Consider the following 25,253-nt stretch of genomic DNA (forward strand, 5'->3'; position numbering starts at 1 on the left):
TTATCACGGTGTCCAACACTCTATTTGGATTGTGATAACCACTGATCTCCACTACCCTTATCCAACAGGCACATCCTGGGTGCCCAGTGCCTGCGAGGTCCTGGCCAGGTGTGGCCCAGCACACTTACACCTGGGCTCCTCCTACCACTGCCTTTCTTTCTACCGTTCCTTGTGTTCCTTGGCTAAGAGAATCGAAACATCTGTCTGCTGGGAACATTTCAAACTCTCTTATAAATACACATTCCTAGCAAAACTCAAACCCAGGGGAATCCGAAATGTAAAGCCAGCCTCTCTGCTAAGAGCGAAGGGGGGCACATGATGGCACTGTGGAAAGGCTCTATTACACCCGCTCACTTAGTAAATTCGCTCTAGACCCCGACTGCCCCCTGAAATATACACAGATCCCAGGCAAGTTAAAATAGGAAGACAAGTGTTTATCTCAAGATGGAGAAAATAACTTTTCCAAAGGGTCCCCTCTTCAGAGACTGCTATGGTTCTGGCAGGAAGCTCATGATGGGTCCCACGGCTCACAGGGGTCCTAGCGTCAGCCCAGATTTCTGCAGTCGGTGATGGCTGAGCCCAAAGAAACAATCTGGAAAGGGTCAGAAGCCCAATGAGATGCTATAGGTTGGACACATAACTTTCCAAACTGGCAAAAACAAGTGTTTCCAGAGGCCCAGACCACACAGCCGTCTTCAGTAGTAGCTGTGGCTTTTTTGGATCGAAAGGAATCTAGTCACTAAGGCCCCCAGCCCAAAGATGGCCGTGTGCTTCAAGTTAATGCTAAATTAACTTGAAAATTCTGCTCTCTCAGATGGGAGATGCGCCTATATTGAAGCTAATGGGGAGCACATAGAAAGAACCTGACTGTAGCTGTGGGCAGTCTTCTGTGGGTCCAAATTTTTTAGTGAAATAGCTTTGTTTTGTGGGAATTTTATGTTCACGTGGTTCGTATTCACAGGTGGAGGCGAAAGCATTTTTAAGCACCCAATTTGGTGCTCTCAAAGAGTCCTTGGCTCTCACGTATCCTGTCCAAAAAATACTTTCTAAGGCTCTGATATCCGAGAACTTGCTGGTAAGGGAACGTGTATGCATGTGCTCCAACGTTTCGGAATAGTCCCGCAGCAGGGCCCGGAGCTCTCCCTACCTCTGAAAGGTTGCAGTGGCAGCACTTACACACACCGCTGTTTGGTTTTCTTTTGCTCTGGCCTGCCCCCTGCCACTTGTCCATTCAACAAATACCGACCGGGTGCCTACTTCATCCCAGGCACTGTTCTAGGAACTAGGGATGAAGCTCCAAGACAGGTAAGATCCCTCCCTTCTCATGGTATGTTTTAAGAGAAGTCAGAAGATACACAGGTCAACAAGTAAGGAAACAAGATAGATACTTTCAGGCAGTGAGTGTTTCATGGCAAAAGAAACGAGGCGGCATAACACAGTACACGTGCCTGGGGAGGGGTGAAGTGTGGGACACAACATCAGGTGGTCAGGAAGAGCTTCTAGCAGGATTCGGTATTTGAGCTGAAGCCTGGGTGTGCTGAGGGGGATCCCTGGCAGAGGAAGTGGCTGACACAGTGGGAGGCAGAAATCAGATCCCCCGAAGGGGGTGTGATGGAGGGTAAAGGGAGGGCCCGGAGTCAGACAGGGCCGGCTTTAAACCCCAACCCCGCCACTCGCTAGCTGGGTAACCTGAGCCTCAGTCTTCCCATCTATAAATTGAGCTGATGAATAGCGTCTCCCTGAGGGCTGCTGAGGGGAGAAGGGCAATATGAAACGCCTAGCACATGGGCAGTGCCCGGCAACGACAGCTACTCCGGTGTTAATGGACGGTGGGGAAAGTTCCTCACAGAGACCTGGAAAGGGATCGTAAACATTTTTGGCATTTGTCTCTGGCATACGCATAAGGAGCGCTCTCTACCTGTAAAATAATCATGTCCGGCCGGTACTGTTTCCGCAGTCCCATTTCAAACATCAGGAACTTGAGCATGTGAAATGCCTCTTCCTCACCCATGTGAAGCAGCAAGATGCCCGCTACAAAGCTGAGACCCTGGCAGTACCCCACTTCCTGGTCGAGAAGCGAGTAGGCCTTCAGAATGTTGTAAAGTGAGAGCTGGCCCGCCCCCAGCTGCGCCGAGAAGTACGGATGTGTTGGAAAGGTTCGCCCTGCAAAAATAATACACGTTAGTTATAATAATCAACAAAAAGAAAAGAAAGAAAAGAAAGCAAGCTTATTGAACCAGAAATCCGATGTGCTTCAGGTTAAAGAACACATCTTTGGAAGGTGGATTACAAACCAGCTCTGTCAACAAGAGTAGGTGGTTGCTCTTAGAGTAACGTTAGCAAGTAAAAAATCGGCAATGATCCGTGCCTTCTTTGACGGTGCTTCAGGTGAAAGAAATGAGAACCACCTTTGGTCCTGCAGTTATCTGGATTTCAATGTACAACAAAAAGAAAACCGTCGATCCTCTGAACGTACCTCTACTCTCACAAGGAGGGGACAGCTGTGGCTCTGTTACCAGCTTGTCCCACCTCACCCACCTGCAGCCACAGGCCTCGCCTTTCTATGGACACGCCCCGACCAGCTTTTCCATGTTCTGCCTGCAAATGCTTCACGCCACATGCATATTTCTGTACTCTTAAACCACAGGCAGCGCTTTGAAACAGACCGAGAAGCAGCAGGTGTTTTCTTTTACACAAAACAGTTACCTTCCAGAAAGAAAAAGAAAGAAAAAAAAAAAAAAACAACCCAAACCCTCAACATCCTGATTATTTTCATAAAAAGCTGGTATTCAGATAAGGTTTAAGGACTTCTTTTGTCCCGTAGGCTTTTGTGGCTGATACCTGTCAAATACCACCTCACCCCCCTCCTTCTGGAATGCGCATGACAGGGAAATGTGCTCCCAGGGAGAAAAGTACTTGATTGAGAGAGGAAACGTCTAGAGCCAAGCTGAGGGCCAACCTTGGACCCAGGTGAGAATTACAGCCTTGTCTGGATCAGTAAAGGCAGAAGGTGCATCTAGGCCACAAGTTCATTGTTCACCTTATTTAGCCTCAGCAAAGGGAGGATGCATTTATGTGTTCTTCCTCGGGCTCATGAGAAAGCACTTAACTAATCCAGATCGGGTTGTCTGAACTTGACTTAAGAGGACAGCCACGGCCTAACTACTTTCCTGATCTCTTGTCCTGCATTCATTCAGTGCCGGCTCTACCTCTTCCCCCAACAAATCATCCCCAAACACACCCTGAACACGTCACCCCCCACTGCTGGAAAGCAATCAACAGCCCCCGGTGCTCAAAGAACAAATCCTACCCCCCCCAGCCTGGGAGCTCTGCACACCTCCTCACCTACTCTCCCCGCCTCATCCTCTACTCCAGGGCATGGCCGGGGAGCAGGGAGGGGGTGTTCAGAGGCTCTGAACCTCCCTGGGCTGCGCGCAGCCCTGCAAGTGTGTGTGAGAGCATGAGAGGGTATACTATGCCTCCTGTGCATTTTCCTAGTCTACAGCATGTAACAACTGTGGTGACAGGCACACATGTAATTAAAATTTTCCTTCAGCCATATTAAAAAGCAACAGGTAAAATTAATTTTAAGACTGTTTGTTTAACCCAACATAAACAAATGTTATTTCAACAGATAATCAATACACAAATTACTGAGACATTCCGCGTTCCTTTTTTTCATATGAAGCCTCTGAAACCAAATTGTACTCCTTGTACTGACAGCACATCTCAGTTTGGAGCTGCTGTATTGCAAGTGCTCAGTAACGCCTGTGCCCATTGTATTGACAGCGTGAGGTATCGCTTTCCCTGGATTCTCAAAGGGATCAGGGCAAAAGTAGACAGGAAGCTCTTCATTCCGTTTCCCCCACCTGCTTCGAAGCGGACGGGGCTCTTCCCACCTCTGCGTATTTTGCGCGTGCTCCCGCTCCAGCCCAGCATGCACCCCTCCCTCCGACCTCCTCTGGGTCTCAAACAGGTACAGGAGGCGGAACACACAGACCTCATGTGGCGTGCAGGAACGCCGGGGAAGATCGGTCACCTTTCAATCTGTCCGTGCTGGTGCTTCTGCTAGTCGGGCCGCCCTCTCGTGTTAGATGCTACCCCTCACAGAAACAAGAGCCAGCACTAAATGGCCTGTGTGTGGAGGGGGCATTTTTAAACTTACTTTTATGATCACAGTTGACATACAGTGTTATTTCAGTTTCAGGTGTACAGATTTGACAATTCTGTACCTTACTCAATACTCAACACGGGAAGTGTAGTCACCAGACGACGTTATTACAGTACTGACTACCTTTCCTGTGCTGTACTTTTCATCTCTGTGACTTATTTCATAACTGGACTTCTTAATCCCCTTCACCTATTTCACCCACCCTGACACCCCTCCCCTCTAGCAAACACTGGTGTCTTTGTATTTATGAGTCGGTTTCTGGGGGTTTTTTTGTTTGCTCATTTTTGTTTTTTAGATTCCATATGTAAGTGAAAGCATGTGGTCTTTGTCTTTCTCTGTCTTATTTCAGTTAACATTATACCCTCTGGGTCCATCCATGTTGTAAATGGCAAGATCCTAGTCTTTTTTATCGCTGAATAATACTCCATGTATATATACCACGTATTTATCCATTCATCTATCAATGGTGGACATTTCTCATTTAATCCTTGCAAAGACTCCTACTAAGATGAGCCCAGCAAGCCAGGGAGTGACTTCTGGCAATTAGAGCACTCAACAATTATCAGATTTGGGGCGGGGCATTCACAGGCATCGTATCCCGTGTGATCACAATGGCTGTGTGCTTAGAAAGGTCTCGTGCTGGGTTTAATGCTCTGCTGTCCCACTGTCTTGAAATTCTTAATAATTTTTGGACAAGCGATTCTGCATTTTCATTTTGCAACAGGCCCTGCAAACTGTACACCCTGTTTGAGGCAGGCGGCCCCCTAGGAAGCTCAGGGATTGCTCCAGCCGCCTTCCCCGCAGCTTTCCCCCCAAACAGTATGTTACGAGAGAGCAAACCTTAGGCCAAATTCCGCCCAACACATGACCTTTATCAGCATGCTGACGTGAAAAAAAGAACCACATGAGAACTTCTCATGCTCTATCTTCAGGCCTCCAACAAGCACCTCTTGGAAAAGGTTCAGCTGGAGGAGGGTCCCGGGACAGTCTGACGGCAGAGCCAGGCCACCAATGGTGTCACACCAAAGCTCCATGGAGCGCAGGACCCAAAGGGCGCTGGCCTCAAGCTCTGCTCCGCAGTCGCTGGTGGCAAGGCCCGAACACTTTCTGATCAACTACAGATCTGGAATGTTATCCAATTTCACCAAGAAAAACTTCCACGTAGCGTCTCCTCTGCTAAGAACAAGCCCTCAGATGCACACTTGGAGAGCATCTGAAGTACATATGCAAACACCTCTGGACTGTGGGTCCCTGACTTAGGAAACTTCAAAAAGCCATCCACACACTCTACGTGGGGACAGGACTTATCTTAGAAGCCCATACATCACACTGATAATACTCCATGGAGCGTTTTAGGAAGTCACCACGCAGACAGTAACATTACCCGCATTTTACTGAGAAAAACGCGGTGGGTGAAGGCCCTTCAGTAAAATCACCCAGCTATTAAGTGGCCAACCGAGGATCTGAACTCCGGTCCCTAACTCCGGAGACAGAGTTCTCACACCGTAGATGTCAAAGGAAAAGGTATGGGAATCGGGGAAAAATAGCTATTACCACGCACAGTGTCCCCAGCTCACAGCACGAGTTGCCAGGAGAGCCAAAGTCCTGCCTTCCTTTTTTTCATGGAGACTTCGAGTCCTCTGCCGCCTCAGCAAAGCACTCCCCTGGGGAGTCCCAGCTCCTCCAACTCGGTTGGTGTTTTCTGCTTTACTTCTCACTCAGCGCTTTCACACAGTCCCTTGTACCAGGCACTGTTGTCTCCGTTTGTTCCAGCTGTGTGACCTTGGGCACTCGGTGGATCCCTGAGAGCCTCCCCTTCCTGCCCGGAAGGAGGGAGTGTGACTGCACTCGCTGGGGCTGCCGTGAGGACTAGACACAAGAGGGTGTGCGTGCCTGCTGTGACGCCACACATAGCTGGCAATGAATGATACCCGCCACGGGGGCCCCACGTGACCACCGAGCCTGGGTTCTGACGACGACGGTTATTCATGGGAAAGGTCTGTTCAAGCAGCAGCACACATTAGGCCTGCTTCGTGCACCAAAGAACACGCAAGCTAGATGTGGGCTTTCCAAAGTCCTCATGTGAGCACGCTAACAGAATCCTTCCCCCAGCCCGGCCTCGGTGCTCCCCTGGGGACAGGAACTGTGCCACGGAACTGAAAGATGCACCTTTTTTTTTTTTTTTTTGGCCCTAAAGAGACTCACAGTCTGGTAGGGGAAAAAAAGGGGGAGATAAAGCCAGAAAACTCAAATATTCAGTGACCACAGGTCTTACACAGGGTGCTGAGGACGGGAGGTGGCGGCCCTGCCTTCATGAGGCTGTCACCTGAGAGAGACGATTTCACATGACTGAAGATACTAGCAGTTCTCTGCCATCGCATGGGGACAGCGAGCACTGGAAGGACAGGCACAGAAGGACAGTTTATAGAGATGAGCCCGAAAGCCAAGAGGCCTGGCCCAGGCCCAGGCCAGGAGTCCAGGAAGGCTGTTTGGAGGAAGTGACTCTTCAGCGGAACCAAGCAGGGGAAACAGGTGTGAACCAAGCAGGCCGGTGGGGAAAGCATGCAGGCAGCAGCGATCACACAGGCAGGACCCCCAGGTCTGGGGTCGGCCCATCAGGAGAGAGGACAGGAGAGTTAAGAGCAGGGCCTGTAAGCAAAGGGCTTGGAAAGCAGGCTTAGCCCATGGGCCGTGTGAGGGCCATGGAGTCAGCACAGGTCACTGAGGGGTCAGAGACATGATTCCTCGCTAAAGAAAACTCCAGGAGCCGGCCTGCAAAACAACCCAGGGCAGGCAAGGGCCAGAGGACGTCAGCCCGGACACGAGCCAGGGAGCGGTCACAGGCCCTTACCCGGGAGAGCAGTGGTGGGGCAGTGTGACCAGCACTGGACTCTGGACTTACTCTTGGGACAGGCTTAGACTGAGGAGAGAGGGGAGAGCAGGCCGCGGCGTTTCTAGCCTGGGAAACCAGGTGAGTCATCAAAATGAAGAACTAATCAGGAAGAGCAGACAGGGTAGAGGGTGGGGCAAATTCCTGTTGGGACCTATAAAGCTTGGAGAACCTCATAAATGGAACCAACTCAGTATAGTTCTGCAGTCGCTCGACCAAAACCCTTGAAGGAAATGCATTTCACAATTCAGAGTCTGAATTTTAGACAGGTGACACATTGGTTGTATGTTACGTAACCCTAGCAAGCGGGGCTGAGGATCGCAGCGTCATCACACTTACGATTCTGCAGCGATACTAATGCAAAGCCACACTAAGGAGAACAGCAAAGTCTATGAAAGGCCTCATGGCAGTTTGAGTCAAACTTTGCCTCCAAAGAGTCCAGGACTCATGACGTTCTGCCAAAAAGGAGTTACAGAAAAACTTTTGGTTTTCATCAGCCTTTTGGGTTTTGGAATTACAGATCTAGGACTACAGACCTGTGTTAATTTCTATCACAATTTACAACAAATTAGGTGAGAGAATACATCACAGAATATTTTTAAGAGAAAGTACCCTTCTGCTTCCAAATGCTTGAATTTGGTTTAGCAAGCGCTATTCACTATTCAATCTTGTTCCCGGAGGACTCACTTTTAAAAATGTTTTTAAATGTTTTTATTTATTTATTTACTTATTTACTTATTTATTTATTTAAAGAGAGAGAGAGAGAAAGAGAGAGGAAGAGAGAGAGAGAGAGAGAGAGAGAGAGAGAGAATATCCCAAGCAGTCTCCACACTATTTGCAAAGAGCACAACATGGGGCTCGATCTCATGAACCGTGAAATCATGACCTGAGCCAAAATCAAGAGTCAGACACTTACTGACTGAGCCACACAGGCTCCCCTGGAGGACTCACTTTTATGAAAGTGAAAACAGGGTAATTACCCATACAGAAGGGACCGGGTAGGAAGTAGAAAGCTAGGGGACACTTGTGAGGAACAATTAGGTTTTATTTTAAGCCCTCGGAAACTTCACAAAAAGGGAAGGAAAGGAAAGGTAACACGTGTGTGGGGTAGGGTGCACATCTTGGACCGGGATGGACAGAACTTGGTTCTCAGGCTCAGTCTTAATTCACCCATGCAGCCTCAACAAGAGGTGTTATCCTTCCCATTCTTAATAGTGGAGAAAAAACAAAACAAAACGACCACAATGTAGAACTTAGCTGAGTGTCTTACATAAAACATGACAGATGAGCTCTGATGAATGGAGAGAAAATCTTCCTATGTGGATCTGTCCACGAGGCAACCTGGTCAAGTGTAGAGGAGTAGCCCACAATTCCAACCGCAGCATGTGCAGCTCGGAATGGACCACCAAACCCGTCTGACACATATTTTCCTCTTCTTTAAAGGGCAGAATGCATACTTTGTGGGGCTGGGAGTACATACACGTTCAATGCCCCACACAAGTGGGTGCAATTAATGGTGCTCAAGCATGGGCAATGGTCCTCAGATCTGCCACACGGAAAACATACAAAAACCCAGCTTCCAACCAAGACAGGAGGAAAAAAAAAAAAAAAAGGATACACACAACAGCTCTGTAGCAAAAATGCACAACTTCTCTTTCAAGGTAGAGGCACAACTTTTTCTCTGACTATAAGGTCCCACCTAAGTTTGAAAACCTCATGTTCTAACAAACTTCTGAGGCAAAGTATAGGCCTAGCAACTGATTTCCATGGGATTTAGAATTTCATCAACACGTGGAACTGAACGCTGATAACAATTCCAAATAAAAACAGTAATAAACAACATCACCATCTAGATTCACCAAAACACCAGTGAGCCCCAAACTTCCAGATCTTCAGGAATTACCCAGACTGGTCTAGTCTCCCATGTTGCAGTGTCAGAAGCTGTCACTGATTTTCTTTATGCAAGAAACCTGTCCACACAAACCTGACTGAGCTGCAACAAATGTCCCAGTGTTCCCAATGCCATTCCCTGTCTCACAGCGTCTGGGACTAGGCACAGCAAGAGAGGCCCCTGCACCGACTCCTAAGTAGGGACAGTCACAAGCTTCTGGTCTTAAGCTCTTGACTAAAGGGACAAGAAGAAGGACTGCCCATCTGACTTCGTAGTGCAGTCTATGTACTGAATTCTATTTGGGGGGATGCTGTTTCCCTACATTACATGTTTCTAGGTCAATAGTTCTCAATGTATGGTCGGTCTTTCGAGGGTCCATGTGGTCCTTCCTCCCTTCTCCAGCTATGTATCTATCTATGCAAGGTTGGCTTTGTCTTCATGTATTTCAAACAACATAAACGCAACAGACTGAATGCAGAAACAAAAATGAGAATCAGTTAATTCTATTTATCCAGACGTTAAAAACGTAAAACAGTGCCTCTAAATTTTATTTTGGAAAATGCATTGTTCATAATGGTATGTTTATAGGTATGTGTTTATCATAGTTCTTTTAAAAGAACACCGCAGCTCATCCACGCTCTTGAGTACACACCCAGGAGAGGGAGGGAAGGGAGGAGGCGAGCCTGGTGAGCAGAAAATGGACCAGGCCGATTAAAAACGTTCCTGGAGAATCTGCATCTGCATTCACGTAATCCGGTACTGAGTGCTGCAACCCTCCAACCCCATTTAGAAGGTACTAAGTCAGCGCCAGGAAAGAGCCCTGCATTTTATAAAGACCACGTATCTGCATGTTAATCTGCCGCTGGTGACTGGAGTCTTGGGCAGTGCACACATCAGGACTTGTTTAGCCCCTTGGACCTCACTGCTCACTACGCACATTATTAACTACAAGTAAAATGCTGCTTACCATGCATGTTTGTTCAAAGTCTGTGCAGATTCTAGAAGAAGGGTCTGACTCAGTGAGAAGGGTAGAAGCTGCACCAGCCTGCCCGCCCACCCGCCTGCCCAGGAACAGCATACTGAGCACTGAAAGAAAGACTCCGGCTTGGGAAAAGTACCTTGCTCCTGCCAACCCTGAGGGAAACGGGGTAAAAACTGTGAAGCCCTTCCTTCCTGCATATGCATCAGGCTACGGTACCTGCCTCTTTAAACACCATTTTATCATCTGCTATGAAGTAGAGAAACGTAGGCCTTCAGATTTCTCTCTAGGGCAGGGTGTCCCTCACATATAGAGCGAGGAGACTGCTGAGTGACCAGAGTCAAATATGAACAGAAAGAAACTCCTTATTTGTATTAGAAAGACATGGAATGATTTTGTGTCTCATACGTCTACGTGGTGACGTGTGCTGGAAAGACCTAGAAGGAGACCCACAATTCAGACGTATTTCTAAATGACCTACAACTTAATTTCATGTAATGCTCAACAGTCTAAGTGTTGACCCTGCTAAGGGATGGTTTTCCAGGATGAATCTTTCCTTCTCTGTCACTTTGAGGGCGAAGATGGGCTTTCTCCCAGCAGTTTCCAAACACTAATGACATCTGAATCACCCGAACACTTGTAAACATGCACACTCCCGGCCCTCATCTAGAAAAGTCTTCTTCAGTGGCCCATCGGGGACGGTGACCTCAGGAATGTGTGTTTCACAAGGCCTTCAAGGGATCCTCAGGTGACCCGTGCCTGGTTCCGGGAGAAATACCATTCCAATGTCAAGAGTATCCTGCCCAACTCTCTCCACAGCTCACTTGACTTAATCCTGGGGAGACCCATGAGCCCCTCAGCATTGGTTTACTTCGCTGCAGCTGCTACGGGAGGCCAGTGGTCTCTCACACACCAGGCCACCTGCAAAGTTATTCGGTCTGCAATTGACAAACAAGTTTCTTTCTTCACTGCTTCCATGAGGGACCTGGCGACTCCTGCGTCTCCAGGGGGTGGTACTGGCAAACCAGCACTCTGACGTGACCCTCTGCCTCTCAGCTTCCTCATCTGCACAAGGAACAGTAACCCTAACAACTGAATGATCTCCAAGGCTCCTTCCCTGATGACAGCTGTGATCCCAAGGTCTTCTGAAATGGTCGCGTTTTAGCTCTGAGCCAAATTTGAGAAATACTGGAGAAAAGATATGCTCTCCGCAACTCCTCACAATTTTAATGAAATAATTTGGTCATCGGTTGTTTCGTGTTGGTCTTCCCCGCTAGAATGTGTCTTTCTGAGAAGGCATGGAATGTACCAGGTGCTCAAGAAGCATCTGTGGAATGACTACTGAATGACACGGGGGCAGAGTGGGGAGAGTGCATACAGAGTGCATCTTCTGTATGCAGATTATTTTTAGGAAACATTTGGCTGGGTCCAGTGACCATCGGAACTGGCTCCTCCCGTGTCTGTGCACATCTCTGCTAAATTCCACAATCAGTGACCTCAAGTGGGTGGCTTAAAATTAGCCCATTTACACTGTGGAAATCTGCAAATTCTATCATCAGGCCTCCTTTTGACGGGCTTGGGGGAGCTGTTTGCCAGCACACCGGTGACTGGCTTGAAGAATAGAGGGAGACATGAAGCCACCCTGCTGTATCACATCCACATTTAGTCCTGTCACTCTGAGGTTCAAGAGTAATCAATATGCTATTTCGGGGATCAATACGTTCCCATAATGTGGTCTTGATAATACCAGAGCCAAGGACAGACCTGCTGAAATTATGCATGTAGCCGTTGGTGCTGTGACTGTTGAGCTGTGACTGTTCATCTGACCTCCATCCTGCCCAAGTCCCCAACTGGACACAGAGAAGTGTTACATAGCAAGACTTCTGTGCAACAAATTCTAGCCACTTTTCCGGGTTTTGCCATCAATGCTTTTTAGCTTCTCACACAGGACTTCAACCCAAAAATGAAACGGCTACCAGCACCCATCCTCTGCTAACGAACAACCCCATCTCCTACCCAAAGCGCACAGCACTCAGCTTTTGTGGCACGGCCAAGTGAGGCAAATACCAAACAGGGAGGGAGAAGGGAAAACCCTGTCTGCCCTTCTATATTTAGTGTTCTTAAACACTCTCGGCTCATCCTTCACTCTGGAGGCTCTTCTCCTCCTCATCTTTTATGGATTCTAAAAAAGCAAGGAGAAAATTCTTTTTTATAACACTTGGATTACAGCTCCTTTTCTTCAAGATACCAGGCAGGCTTTACACCTTTGGTTACAATATGTTAAGTGGAAGCAAAAATCAGTATGACAGCTCCCATGCTGGATCGTGGACCCCACCATGTCCGTGGATACCTGCTTTGCCTCTCGCTGCAGCACGGGCATGGCTAACCCCGTGTAGGTGTCACTGATGAAGGGTCTCTAGAAGTCCTTCAGGGGCACCTGGGTGGCTCAGTTGGTTAAGCGTCTGACTCTTGATTTCAGCTCAGGTCATGATCTCATGGTTGGTGGGACTGAGCCCCATGTTGGGCTCTGTGCTGAGAGCATGGAGACTGCTTGGGATATTCTCTCTCTCTCTCTCTCTCTCAAAAAAAAAAAAAAAAGACTTGAAGTCCCTCAAAAATACTATTACTGGTCACCAAAGACTCACTAGACCTCTGTGGAGTATATAAACTATGCCACCGCTTTACTAACCTATAGAACACAGATTAATAAAACAAGTAAATGATGTGGGGGAGGATCGGGAGCAGTTTCTATCTGTGTTCTCAGATTACCTGTTCACATTTTGTTCTGGCTAAATCCCTCCTATCAGGGGAGAGGATGGAGAGCCTCGTAGGTGCACGTTCTGAGTGCTGAAAGGTATCCAGGCTGGGATGCCAGGGACAGGAGCCCTGAAATGGTAGAAGACCGAGGAAGGGAGCGTGAAGGGGGTCTCCAGCTAGCTGCTCACTGTCACCGGCAGCTTTTAAGTGTGGCCGTGACCAGAGTGAGAGGCACAGCCAGAAGGCAGGATGTTGGTTGTCATGTGGTCTATTCAGTAGGGAGAGCCAGAGAAGAGAAAAGCTTCAATTACCTGGGGGCAGCACGAATTATTGTAGGTGGAACCAGGCTTAAGAGGCTGGGGCAGGTTCCTGAACTAAGAATGAGTCGCTAAGCATCCTCTGCTCTATTTTCCCTGGGCTGGGTGTGGTTATCCCTAAGGTGGGGAAGCTGTGTTGGCAGGTGGGAGGCAGATCCAAGAAAGACAGAAGCTACAGGGTGTCCTGGAAGGGACACGATACAGACACTAAGATGACCTAGGTTCCAGAACTTTCTGCCACTGAGCAGCTTGTAAGTTGGACAAAGCACACTACCTCTCTGGGCTTCGTTTATCATCTCTAAAGTGGAAATAATATGTGTCCACATTCACATAGTGTTGTGTAAAGTTGAAACCCGACAAGGCTAAGCAATATGTTTTATAAACTATGAAACTGCCTGACTACCTATTATTCTTACTCTTTGCAGGGAAAAACCTTATAAAAAGCTGATTACATTAGCAGCTCATTTCAGAAAATAAAGCAAGCGGCAGGAAAACAAAAACCCATGAAGTTCCAAAATACCCCAATCAACAGGCATTCTGTTGTGGCCAGGATAAAGATGCTGCCTTCTAGGAAAAACTGAAATACGGATTTGGTTTTGGGCAGCACTGCACACCTTTACTAGGCCTCGCGTTAGCCACAGTGCAGACTAAACAACTAGGTGGGCACACGCTGCCCCTTGGCGAGGAGTGAGGGGGAAGCAGTGGCAAAGTCTGCTAGAACTCCCGCGTGAGCGCTCCCTGAAACCCGACTGAGCAGAGCCCGTGGCCTGCACACCGGGGCCCACCGCTGGGTGGTCTTCCCAGCTCAAGTCAGGAGAGCAGTCTGGCTCTGAAGGCTCCCTGGATAAAACCCGGAGACACGCACAGAGGTTTCTTGAAGATGCACTGCTGGAAAGAGCTTTTTCAGGCCTCGGGCGTGCATTCGGAGGGCCCGCAGTAGAGGCCAGGCCAGGACTGGGAAAGAGGTGAGGCGGAGAGGCAGCCAGTGCGGTCGGGGAGGGTGGCTGCAGCCGGCCTCTGGGGGTGCGAGGGGGTGCTGGGAGACAGGCAGGGACCAGAGGATGTGAGTGCAGCCTGGCCCTGCCCGTGAATGAGAAAAGGCAGCGTCTCAACTCTCACGAGCCCAGTGCTGACCGGAGGACAGGCTGCAGTGGGCTCACAGCAGGGGCGGCACCCCCACCCCAGGCCCTTGAGCTGACCTGGCCTTCTCTTCCCCATCTGCAGAAAAGTGAGTACAGGAGAGCAGCAGGAGACAGAGAAGGGAACATCTTTACTGAAGAAGGGAGAACATGGTCCTGCCTCCTCCTCCCACCCCACCGTGGAGTGGGGGGCAGATGCAGAAAACGGCTGTGCCTCCCACCCCCTTCTACCTCCTACTCTCAATTTATTTTTCACTTCATTTCACGTGATAGGAACACAGTGTCATTTTTTTGTTACTCATCACATCAGCAAACACAGCTGCCAGGTCACAAAACTGCTTTCCTTGGGGTCAGTGGGCCAAACGGGCTCCAGCCCCACGCCTTGTACATTGTCCCCACGGAGTCATCATGGTCCGTCAGCATCACCCTTCACCCGGCCAGCCATTTCCACGGGAACACATGGGGATCATGGGCTCAGAGGGCCTCAGGACAGAGGGGCCTTACTGTGGCACACAGCCACAGCGGGGTGAGGTCCTGCCAGTTAACTGTGTGTCTATGGTCGAGAACGGATCTCTCTGTGCCTCAGTTTCCTCATTTCTTAAGAGGATACAGGGCCCATTTCCCAGGGCCGTTACGGGGGTCATGTGAGAGTGGTATGCCAGTGCGGTGGCTCCTGTTCAGCAGCTCAGACTTCTCAGCACCTACTACGTGACGGGCTCTGTCCCAGGAGCTGGGGGTAGGAAGGTACATCAGCCCCAGTCCAGCCCGCAGAGCACGGCATTAGACAGAGAAGGGCAGTAGGAAGGCGCTGCCTATTCATTAAGGACACTGGCTGGGGAGCGAGGGGTAGAGGGCACAGGCCCTGCAGCCACACTGCTCAGCAGCACACCAGCTGTGTTACTTTAAGCAAGTTACTTAACGTCTCTCAGTGTTTCAATCTTCTCAACTCTCAACAGAGATAGAACAATAGGTAGCTGGTCCTGGTGTGAAAACTAAAAAAGGCGAGTTAAGTAACTTTACATGGCATTTGGCTCAAGGTAAAGTTACATAGTAGCTTTAAGTAACAACGGTAATTGGAACAATAATGAATGTGTAAGTATCATGGAGCGGGACAGAGAGGCTTAGCAGCAGGACCTCATCGTCTGAAGGCACAGTTTCTCAGAGGTGACATCTGAGCTCGGACCTAATGAAGAACTTTTATGCAGTTGACCTTTTAATCTGCTGTGTGGCCAGACAGATAAGACTCGATGCTGTCTGATCTAGATCACACCCCAGATTACTGGGAAATATCCTCACCTCCCGGCTGCTGCACGGCCACTGCGGGGCCCAAAGCACAGACGGACCCTCGAGCGCCCTTGGTGGCAGCAGCAGCCGGGATGGACGTTCCAGAAGCAGGACCATGTCCTCTAAAAGCCACAGGGCCGAGCTCCTGCCACGTGGGGCCAGAAGAGGATGCACCCCACCTGCACCCACAGCCACGGACAGGTCAGGGGCCCTTTCATATACCACAGCTACATCCCAATTCCACGAGTCCTTCACCGGGGCACCTGCGGATACAGCCAATACACTATGTCCATCTTAGCATTTTTAACACTGTTCAAGAGACCAGTGCCACCCCGTTTCCAAAACAAAATGGCCCACCACCCACCCATAAACTGCTTTCCACAATTTTTCTCGTAAGTGCTGTTTGTAATTAGTGAAGACCAGGGGGCGGCTCCTGTGATTAGACCAAGCCTTGGTATGGACACTTCTGTTTTCCAGGACGTTCTTTTGGTTGACGATAAAACTGCCTATCAGTATCTGAATTACTGAACTGAACGATGATCACGAGCGGAGCCTTCATGCGGAGTGGAGTCAACAACAGAGAGAGAGACTTTTTATACACTTTCAAGTACATGACTCCAGGCAGCTGTGATTACTCCAGGGCTTTTCCATTTGAACGTCTCAGCAGTAAATTTTGATTGCTAAACCTAAAGGCGGATCACTAAATAACTCAGACAGTCTCTCCAGACTTTTCAAGTGAGTGGACCTTCCATTTTCGTGTCGAACCAAATGCAGACTTACCGAGGTCAATAAGAATCGCGTGCTGTTGGGAGGTGAGCCGTTTCAAGAGTTCTTTGTATGGTGTGTCCTTTGGCTGCTGCTTACTGGGAAACTGGTGTTTGAGGTGGTGCTGCTCTGCTAGGAATTTCCAGATCTCCCCCCGGTGATGACGTGGCACACCTTCAGGAGAAGGGGCAGGAAACAGAGAGATTTTATGCTCAGAGTACGACATAATAATAAAAATGAGTTAGGTTTCACTCCACTGACAACCTCTTGTTTCATATGAATTAGCAGCGTCGAAAGGGAAAGGAAACAACTAAAATTTTGTCCTGCCTGCTCCCCTTCCTTCCTTCCTCCACACCCCCGTCCTTCCCCCCACCTCCACTGGCCCCTCGCACTTTCCTTACAGCTTTCAAATATATATGATGTTCGGACTGTGCTACACTTGGGCGGGGGGGTGGGGGGGGTGGGGGGGGGGGGGGGGGTGGGTGGATAAGCTGATGAATACGAGCCCCCATCTGGTGCCAATTAATGTTCGAGGGAAAGACTCCCAGGCGTGTAAAACTACAATGCAAAATGTTGTCTCATACGAGGGTTCAGATGAAGGATGGCAAGATTTCACAGAATCCTTCACTTGTGCCAAGATGTAAGACTGTGGGAAGGGTAAGGGAGAGAGAAGACACGTCGGAGGAAGAAAACTCTCCGTGTTTCTCTGCCTCGGGTGCAGGGCGCATGTGTGGTGGGGGCAGGTGGCAGTGGGAAGGGGGAAGGGATTTATTAGAGACGAAATAAAAGGCAAGCTACCTGCACTTTATGTGGCAGCTCTGGGGAACCCCGGAATGTTTCTGAGCTGGGGAGGGGGCAGCCTAATTGGGGAATACGGATTAGACACCGTCTACAAGGTGGGCTAAGAAAGGGACAAGAGGCCGGACTGGCCGCCGTCCACACAAACGTGCCTCGGGCAGCATTCAACTGGGACGGGAAAACAAGAAAAGCCACCCGAGAGCCTCTACTCCACGTTTTCAATACAACTGATTTGACTACGCAACGTGATTAAAAATGTCCTCTGAAACTAGGAGAAGTTCTCTTAAAGCCAATGACGTCATTTAAGGCAGACTTTGCAGGAATATTGACGGTTCTGATTCAGAACTTTTTGGTTCACCATTAAGCTGTTACAAGGCCCGAATGTAGAAATGGGGAGACAAGGGAGCCTGCAGAGTAAGACACCAAATCTGTCTCGTCTCTGACAGGAGTCCTCTGGAGAGAAAAGGAGCCTCTGATTGAGGGACTGAGGTCTCCTTCCTTCCACGAAGAAATGGGACCGCTTTGAACACTTTCCTGCTCATCAGAGCATCTGCCCGGGAAGACAGTTTTCCTGGTTTTCCACTGGCCACATCTGACGGAAGTCTGTACCCTTGGCAAGACAGCAGCGGCAGGTTAGACCAGCACGATGTTGCCAGGTGCTGTCGCCATCCTAAGTACTGCGTCGTCGTCCCCACGACCCACTGAGGGACGCTGGATGATGGCCCTTCCTGGTAAAGACAAGAAAGCTGAAGCCCACAGGAACAGGTCCCTCAGCCGAGATCACCCAGCTGGGTAGGAGCAGAGCAGAGGGAGGGACTGTCGTCTCTCTCAGAGCAGTCAGCAAGCTGCTACTCGGGTGGGGACCAGAGAACATATATTTTGTGTTCTTGCCTGGCGGTTAATGATGAAATCATCATTTGTGGATCTGAACCAGATAGTGGTCAATTTCATTTATTACCAGATCCACAAGGAACTATTTAGAACAATCACTCAGCCATCTCCTAGAAATATCCTGGGTACGGTAAGCAATTTGACTTTTCCCTTACACAGCCCAGTTGTAAAAGAAAACAAAAAAGGCGAGCCTGTGGGAGAAATACAGGGCCACACTTCACTGTGACCACAACTCACACCCTCTCTAAATGCTGGTCTTGGCATTAATCTCATGATCCTGTGTAGTGGGTTGAATGGTGGCCCCCAAAGATGTGTGTCTGCATCCTAACCCCTGGAACCTGTGAACATGATTTGGAAAAAGAGTCTTTGTAGACATAATTAAGGTCTGAAAATGAGATCAGCATCCTTATGATACAAGTGGGCCCTCTATCCAATGACGTGTGTCATTACAAGAGACACAGAGAAGACGAGAAGAGCAGGCAATGTGATCATGGAGACAGAGAGCACAGTGACGCAGCCACAAGCCAAGGGATGCCCAGTGTGTCCCTGCCCACACCCTGACCCCAGACTTCTAGCCTCCAGGAGTGTGAGAAGAAAATTTCTGTTTTAGCCATCAATTTTGTAATAATTTGTTACGGAAGCAATAGGAAACTAACACACCCTGACATCTGCCTTTTTAGATTACTCCATTCCTCTCTCCCCGCTTCGAAGAATATCATTGTGTGTGTGGTGTGTGTGTGTGTGTGTGTGTGTGTGTGTGTGTGTGTGTAAACACACGCACACACAAGCCCTTAACATTTCAAACTATAATAGAAGTAAATGTGGCCTGAAAAACAGTCACCATGTTAAGTGATTTATAGTGGGGCTTTTTCACAAACTATTTTTTTAAAACTGGGATATTTTCCCAAGGTATGAGATAACCAATTTCCTCTTATTACTAAATCATTCCCATTATCTTATCAGACGTTTATTTTTTGGAAGAAGAGAATATCGCTTGTGTCATTGGACAGTACCACATATTCTCGTATTAAGAGAGCTTAGGTTTTGTGATTTAAAAACAAAGAGTCATGTGAACTGGAGCCAATGTTTTTGCTGAGAAGGACTGGAACAGCCTTCCCCATGCTCAGTTTTGCCTCCACTCGTACCCTGGGCCTGCAGGCAGGGTTCCTGGTGGACAGGAGGCCACCCTCCCCCTGAATATAAACACCTTTTTATTTTTACTGACTTCAGAAGTAATTTGTGCTCACCACTTAAAAAAAAAAAAAGCCCTTCTAAAAATGCAAAAGGTATAAAGAAAGTGAAAAACCACTCACTCATAACTAGAGTGAACACATAATTCACCACGCCAAAGCAGGAAGCATTTGAAAGCAGAGAGGAAGGCTATTTATTATTTCACTGGGACAAGCTGTAAACCAGGGCTGTGCCAGGCAAACCGGATGTATGGTCATCCTATTACTCGGATATCTGCAATTGTGTCATGCATGTGTCACACACTATGTGCATACAGAAATATACAACTGTACATGAGACCACACAGTATTTTTTTTTTCATTTACTTATCTCAGACATCTCTTACACCAGTAAATACAAGTCTACTGTGTCATTTTCGAGGACTATGGCACAGGGCAGTCACATGGCAGGAGTTTCTGGTTCTGTTTTAGCTACTAGCTACACAACACCATAATATGCATTCTTCCTACTGCAGTACATTTTTGACTGGTTAATTTCTAGAACAGGTTTCTATATGTGGCATTGCTGGATCACAGGTAAGCAGTGTTTGCATCTGGCCTGAACTGCCAACTGCTGAGGTGCCCTCTTCGCAATCTCAGTCCTAGAAAAGTATACTCCGGTTCACAAAGCTCTACCTTGCTATCTTCAGTGAAATCATTTAAACCCAAACTAAGCTTTGAGTTATTTAAAGCTCTACAGAATTATTCTTCCTTCTCCTAAGCTGACACACTAATCCTGCTGCTCTGATCCAATTTTAACTTGGAAGGCTTATAGATCCCTTTTTCCATCACTTAGGGGTCCTCAGACCATTAAGAGGAAGGGCCTCATCACCCACACAGGGACTACCTTCTCTTTCAAAGTCTCTGTAGTAACTTGGCTTCTACCTAAGAGGCCAAAGGGGTGGTTCTGACCCCCCCCCCCGCCTTAATCTTGTTTTTTATTCTGAGCTACAAGATGGACTGTGGGCATTTGTTTGGAGTCATTACATCTTATGTGTTAAAACCAGCCGAATAACTGAAAAAGCCGCTTGTGCAGTTAGAAATAGAGTTTCTGCCACAGAAGGTATGATATGACCATGTCAGTGGACACAAGAGGCTTAGCCTCAGCTCATCTCAGTTTACAAACTGTACAATCACCTATCCCAAACTTCACTACACAGGTTCCAGATGCCTGGAGTGTTTCCATCAGTTCCCTCTTGTCAAATACATAACGAAAACCAGTATCTCCAGGTGCCAGTTTCCAAGAAACTCAAACATTCAGAACAGCTGTCACAGACCCATGCGATTTACCTTTTGTACAAGCAAAGCCACCTGAAGACCATCAAATAGTCAATAGTGAAAAGGGAAAGAACAGAGTCCTTCTTTTCTCTGCTTTCTCCCTTTTCCAAATGGCAATCTGGGGCCACTTGGTGCAATGGTAAGCCTCCAGCAATCACTAGGGGCAAAAGAACGTGAGAACTGGAAGAGAGTTGTGAGACCCTCTGTAGGGTCTATGCCTCTCACTCTAGCTGCCAGAAGGCTGGAGCCCAAGAGGGCGAGGACACCTGCCAAAGGTCACACGGGAAGCCGCTGGCCAATTAAGAGTCTGAGTCCTCACCACCCGCCACACTTCTGCTCTCTGAGAAGAGCACTGCCGAGGCAGGTCCAACCACAGGTAGTGCTGTGTGGTGGTGAGAACTCCAGGAGATGGGTGTGTGAACAGGCCCTGGGACCATTACAACAGCGTCATGTTTCCTTATCCATAGAAAGGGGAAAGTCGTAACTAGCAATCACTACATATTGTTACTGAAACTGACACAGTCAAGTTCAGATAAAGGTTAAATAATGCCCACAGACTACAGTAGGAGTAAATGCTTTGGCCCACTCACTCTCTTGAGATAAGTAACACTGTGTAACTTCTTCTGCTGAGCTGCTAACAAAGTCCACGGAAGAAAACTAAGCTTCATACATATTTGAACTGCTTTGTCTGAATTCTTGGTTATTCTTGACTAAACTGACCAGAACTTGATAACCACTAAAATTAGACTCCAAAGGTCTCTGATCTTGCCAGCAGATGCTAATATACATTTATTTAAAAGAAATGGTTGTTTTACTTGAACACTAATAATCATCAAAGTTAAGCTGTAAAATGGAGCTACTCAAACTATTTGTGAAGAACCAGTTTTTGTTTTCTTTTAAAATGTTCCAATCCACTGCTGATACTGTTATAAAATACAGTAAAAATGAATTTATATAAAAATGAAACAGAAAAAAAAAAGACTGATAAAAGACAAGTCCACTTTTTTTTTTTTTTTTTTTTTTTTTGGATCACCCTTGTGAAATTACTGGAAAAGTTTCTAAATGTTTAGTCCCAAGTCCTATTCTTAGGCCAGTAGTAGTGTGGACTGGCACACTGTCAGTAAACCACACTAAAAACCCACAAACACCGCCTACCCACCCGGGCCCTCCAGGGCAGCAGGGATGTGCAGTGTGCTTCCAGGTATCAGCTTTTTTACTGCTCACAGCAATCACCGTCATCGCCCACACCTCACAAACAGGGAAAGTGGAACTCAGAGAGGCTAAGTCACTGGCCTAAGATCACATGGCAAATCAGTAGGGCTGGGATCTAAAACTGGGACGACCTGTCCGAAGTCTGTGCATAAAACTGTGTTGTTTCCCCAGAGAAGCCATGCAATCAGTTTTTGCTTTACCATCTAACTTAGATATGTCATCATTACCCAGTTTGTAGGCAACTAAGCCCTGTTTTCCTATCTTCTTCCTGCTTCCTAGGCTTCTGGGCATTTTAATTAATTAAGAGGAATCATGAAAGGTGATGAAACTCACACAAATTAAGATATGTGGAAACAGACTAGAGAAAGGTGTGGTAACTACGAGAGAAACAGCCACCAAAATTGGGCCTTGATGTTTTTTTATTCCATACCTCTTCCCAACATCAATGGGAGGTAAGGATGGCGGGATGGATTCCCCATAAAGCTTACCTTGCCCAACAGCCGAATGCATTTTTTCCATGTCAAACTTAATTTTTGATCTTCCTGGAGTGCTAAGCATCTTTTCCCACACTGTGGTCACTTCTTTAAGACAAGGAGTGATTTCTTCATAATCAAGCTTTAGGCGCTTGTTCAGCAAATCGCTTTCAGAGGCTAGAAGAGATCATGCAAGAGCGTGTTAGAGAATGCTATGGCTACAAGTCTTCATTTCCTAGCATCTAGCATCGCTACTGGAATGGTGAGCAGTTACAGCCAAGCTGACAGGTCCAGACTAAAGTCACTGATCCTGCGCCACCCCATTTTCCTTACCTTAGAAAAAGCTGAGTATGCCTAGTAGGTGTCCTTGATTTATTTCTCTGACCCCTGCACAACGCCCCGCCCTGCCCCAAGAAACCTGTTGGCTCCACTACTAAAATATATCCCATACCTGTCCAGTTCTATCAATCTTCACAGCTACCCTACTAAACTGCAAACATCTTAAGGACAGGAGCTATGCGTTAAGATTCCTGGTGCCTGGCATGGTTAGAGATGAACACAATTTCTTCATCTGAACCAGGAGAGCCTCTCCAAGGACAGTTCCTCCCTATTTAGAGCCAAACCTTCTTAGGTAGCCTCTACCTCGTCATGTTTCTGCTTCCTGCAGCTCAACAGAATAAATCTTCCCTTTCATATGACATCGTCCCAAATGTACGAAGGTAGTTGTTATTTCCCACCAACTTTATTCAGCTTAAACTGCTTAAGAATTATACCTGGATTACCAAACTGGGGTTGGGCGGGGGGAGAGGCAGGGAATCGATAAAGGAAAAGTTTAAATTGACGATTCTCAGGATTAAATCTGACAACTTCACTCCCACCTAAAACCATGATATTCTATTTCAACACAGTGGTGATGTCGTGAGCCCCCAAATCCATCCCACCTCAGGTCTCAGATCTTGACAACACATAGCATTGCCCAGCTAAATGAGCCAGTACACAGGCCTCTGCAGAGACGATCAACTGTGGTCTTTATGATAATAATAAACAAATATATGTCCTAAGTACTTTATATTCAGCAGCAGTTAATCTTAATGACTCTCTGAGGCAGGGTGCTGGTTGAGAAAACCAAGGCCGAGAGGCTGACCAGCAACTCCCAGGTCCCTGAGCAGGAGGTGGGGCGGGCCTGGGGCCCTTGCCCTTCTCCATCGCACTATGGGGCTTATGGTTACACATCTTTTTTCTGCGACTAGGCATGTATCCATCAGGGGCCTGAAATGTTTGACAGAACCCAGGGGAACTTTCCAGGCCTAGAGTTTTTTCGAGTGAAAGATTTTCAACACAAATGTGATCTCTTTAACAGATACAGGGCCATTCAGATCTTTTTCTTCTCATTTCAGTTTTGGTAAACTGGATCTCTCATGCAGTTTGTCTATTGCATCTCAACAGTTAAGTTTACTGGCATACAGCCATTCATAGTCCTAGAGAAACTGCTAAGTCAATGCAGACATCACATAAGTGTGTCTTCCCCAAGCCCCCTGAGAGTCCGCATGCTCTCCCCGCCCCCAAGTGTGTCCTCCCCCAGCTCCCTGAAGGTCCCAGTGCTCCCCCCACCCCCGCTCCTCCAAGTGTGTCCTCCCCCAGCCCCCTGAAAGTCCACACGCTCTCCCCACCCCCATCCCCACTTGATTCAGGAGTAGAGGAGGGGCCACAGAAGTCGGAGGTGTTGGAGCAGGACCCAAAGTCCCCCTCCCCCCCATACCTTCCTCCAGGTCCAACCACTACACTGAACTCCAGTGCCTATTATTTTTAAAACGGGAATTACAGCTACCTCATTGAGTTATTCTTGTGAGGATTCAGTGAGATGAAATATACCAAGCATCCAAAAATTTCTGCTAATCAGCAAGTACTCACAAATTATCAAAAATATAAAGACAAATAAGGAAAGGTCTAAAATGTTGCTTTACAAAACTAAGTGCTGATAACATGAAATAAAATATTTTCTTTTTCCGTGTTAGAAATTGAGCAAAGGCAAACTCAGTTAATCTAGTTAACTCTACCCTAATGGTAAAACCTTATTCATGTGATGCATGGATTATGTACTTAATGGACTCGATTACTGCCTTCAAGTACAAATGCAAGAAAAGATGGTGCTGAAAACGTCCCTCATCCAGCCTCTCACTTTGTGGACACAGAAACTGAAGTTCAGAGCAAGTACAGGGCTTGCCCTAAGTTATTTACTGGCTGGTGGGTAGTCAAGTGACTCCAGGCCTGGTGCTGCCTCTCTTGCGATTTTCTACCTACCATCTTTATTCTTTTCCTTCTCACTTTGAAGAACACATTTTTTTTAAGGTCCCATTAAACCACCTTGTGGCAAAGCAGGTTCAGGACTAGCCTTGCTGGCCAGTGACTGCAGGTAGCACTGGGCTCTCAGTGCCAAGGGACATTTCTCTGACAGTGAGCTCTGCTGTGAGCCTGTCTGGCTGCACTAAAGAGCCCAGCAAGCTATGCAAGGAGCCTTCTCTGAACTCAACAGGACAATAACATCTAGCCAGAAGATTCCGCTGAAAAGGCTTAATCCATGTATTTTACTGTTGACCTAAGCACCATCCTGCAGTTTGAGTATCCTAACATTGCTACCTAAAATCCAGAGCCTCCAAAATGTCTTATTAAGCAACGCGGATGTACACGCTTGCAACAAATGTCAAAGCTCCCAGACAAGGCCTTTATGTACAAGACCAAACCGTTTAAAATATTAAATAAGGGTCTACAAACCCACAATTGAGTATTTCTGGGGCTATGGGACACTAGGACTATATGAGAGCAAACGTAACCTTACAGAAGATTCATCTAAAACATTTATTACCATCTACCATGAATGTATGAGCCTACTCAGACTTCGGACTAATGACGTTCAGGTCTGATTTATGTCTCTTACACAGGGTGGGCTGTAGCTGCCTGTCCCCAATCCTGCGTCGCTAGTGACTGCCTTCACAAATAAAATGTTCTTCCAACTACCATCACCTTTTTTTTTTTTTAATTTTTTAAATGTTTTTATTTATTTTTGAGAGACACAGAGAGACAGAGCATGAGTGGGAGAGGGGCAGAGGGAAAGAGAGGGAGACACAGAATCTGAAGTAGGCTCCGGGCTCTGAGCTTTGAGCACAGAGCCTGACACGGGG

At 47.6% G+C, this 25,253-nt stretch overlaps 1 protein-coding gene across 5 annotated transcripts in view; it reads right to left on the reverse strand.

The window, feature by feature from the left end:
* The window catches only part of TBC1D1 (TBC1 domain family member 1), a 215,232-nt gene that overhangs the window by 17,977 nt on the left and 172,002 nt on the right, over positions 1-25,253 (reverse strand). For all 5 annotated transcript variants that reach the window (XM_042984763.1, XM_007098858.3, XM_007098857.3 and 2 more), the window contains 3 exons: positions 22,090-22,251; positions 16,209-16,367; positions 1,919-2,163 (listed from right to left, as the gene is read on the reverse strand). In XM_042984763.1, the coding sequence (XP_042840697.1) occupies positions 1,919-2,163; positions 16,209-16,367; positions 22,090-22,251 (566 nt within the window). The remainder of the gene's footprint in view (positions 1-1,918; positions 2,164-16,208; positions 16,368-22,089; positions 22,252-25,253) is intronic.

This window comes from Panthera tigris, chromosome B1 (assembly GCF_018350195.1).
Source record: "Panthera tigris isolate Pti1 chromosome B1, P.tigris_Pti1_mat1.1, whole genome shotgun sequence".
Taxonomy (NCBI): domain Eukaryota; kingdom Metazoa; phylum Chordata; class Mammalia; order Carnivora; family Felidae; genus Panthera; species Panthera tigris.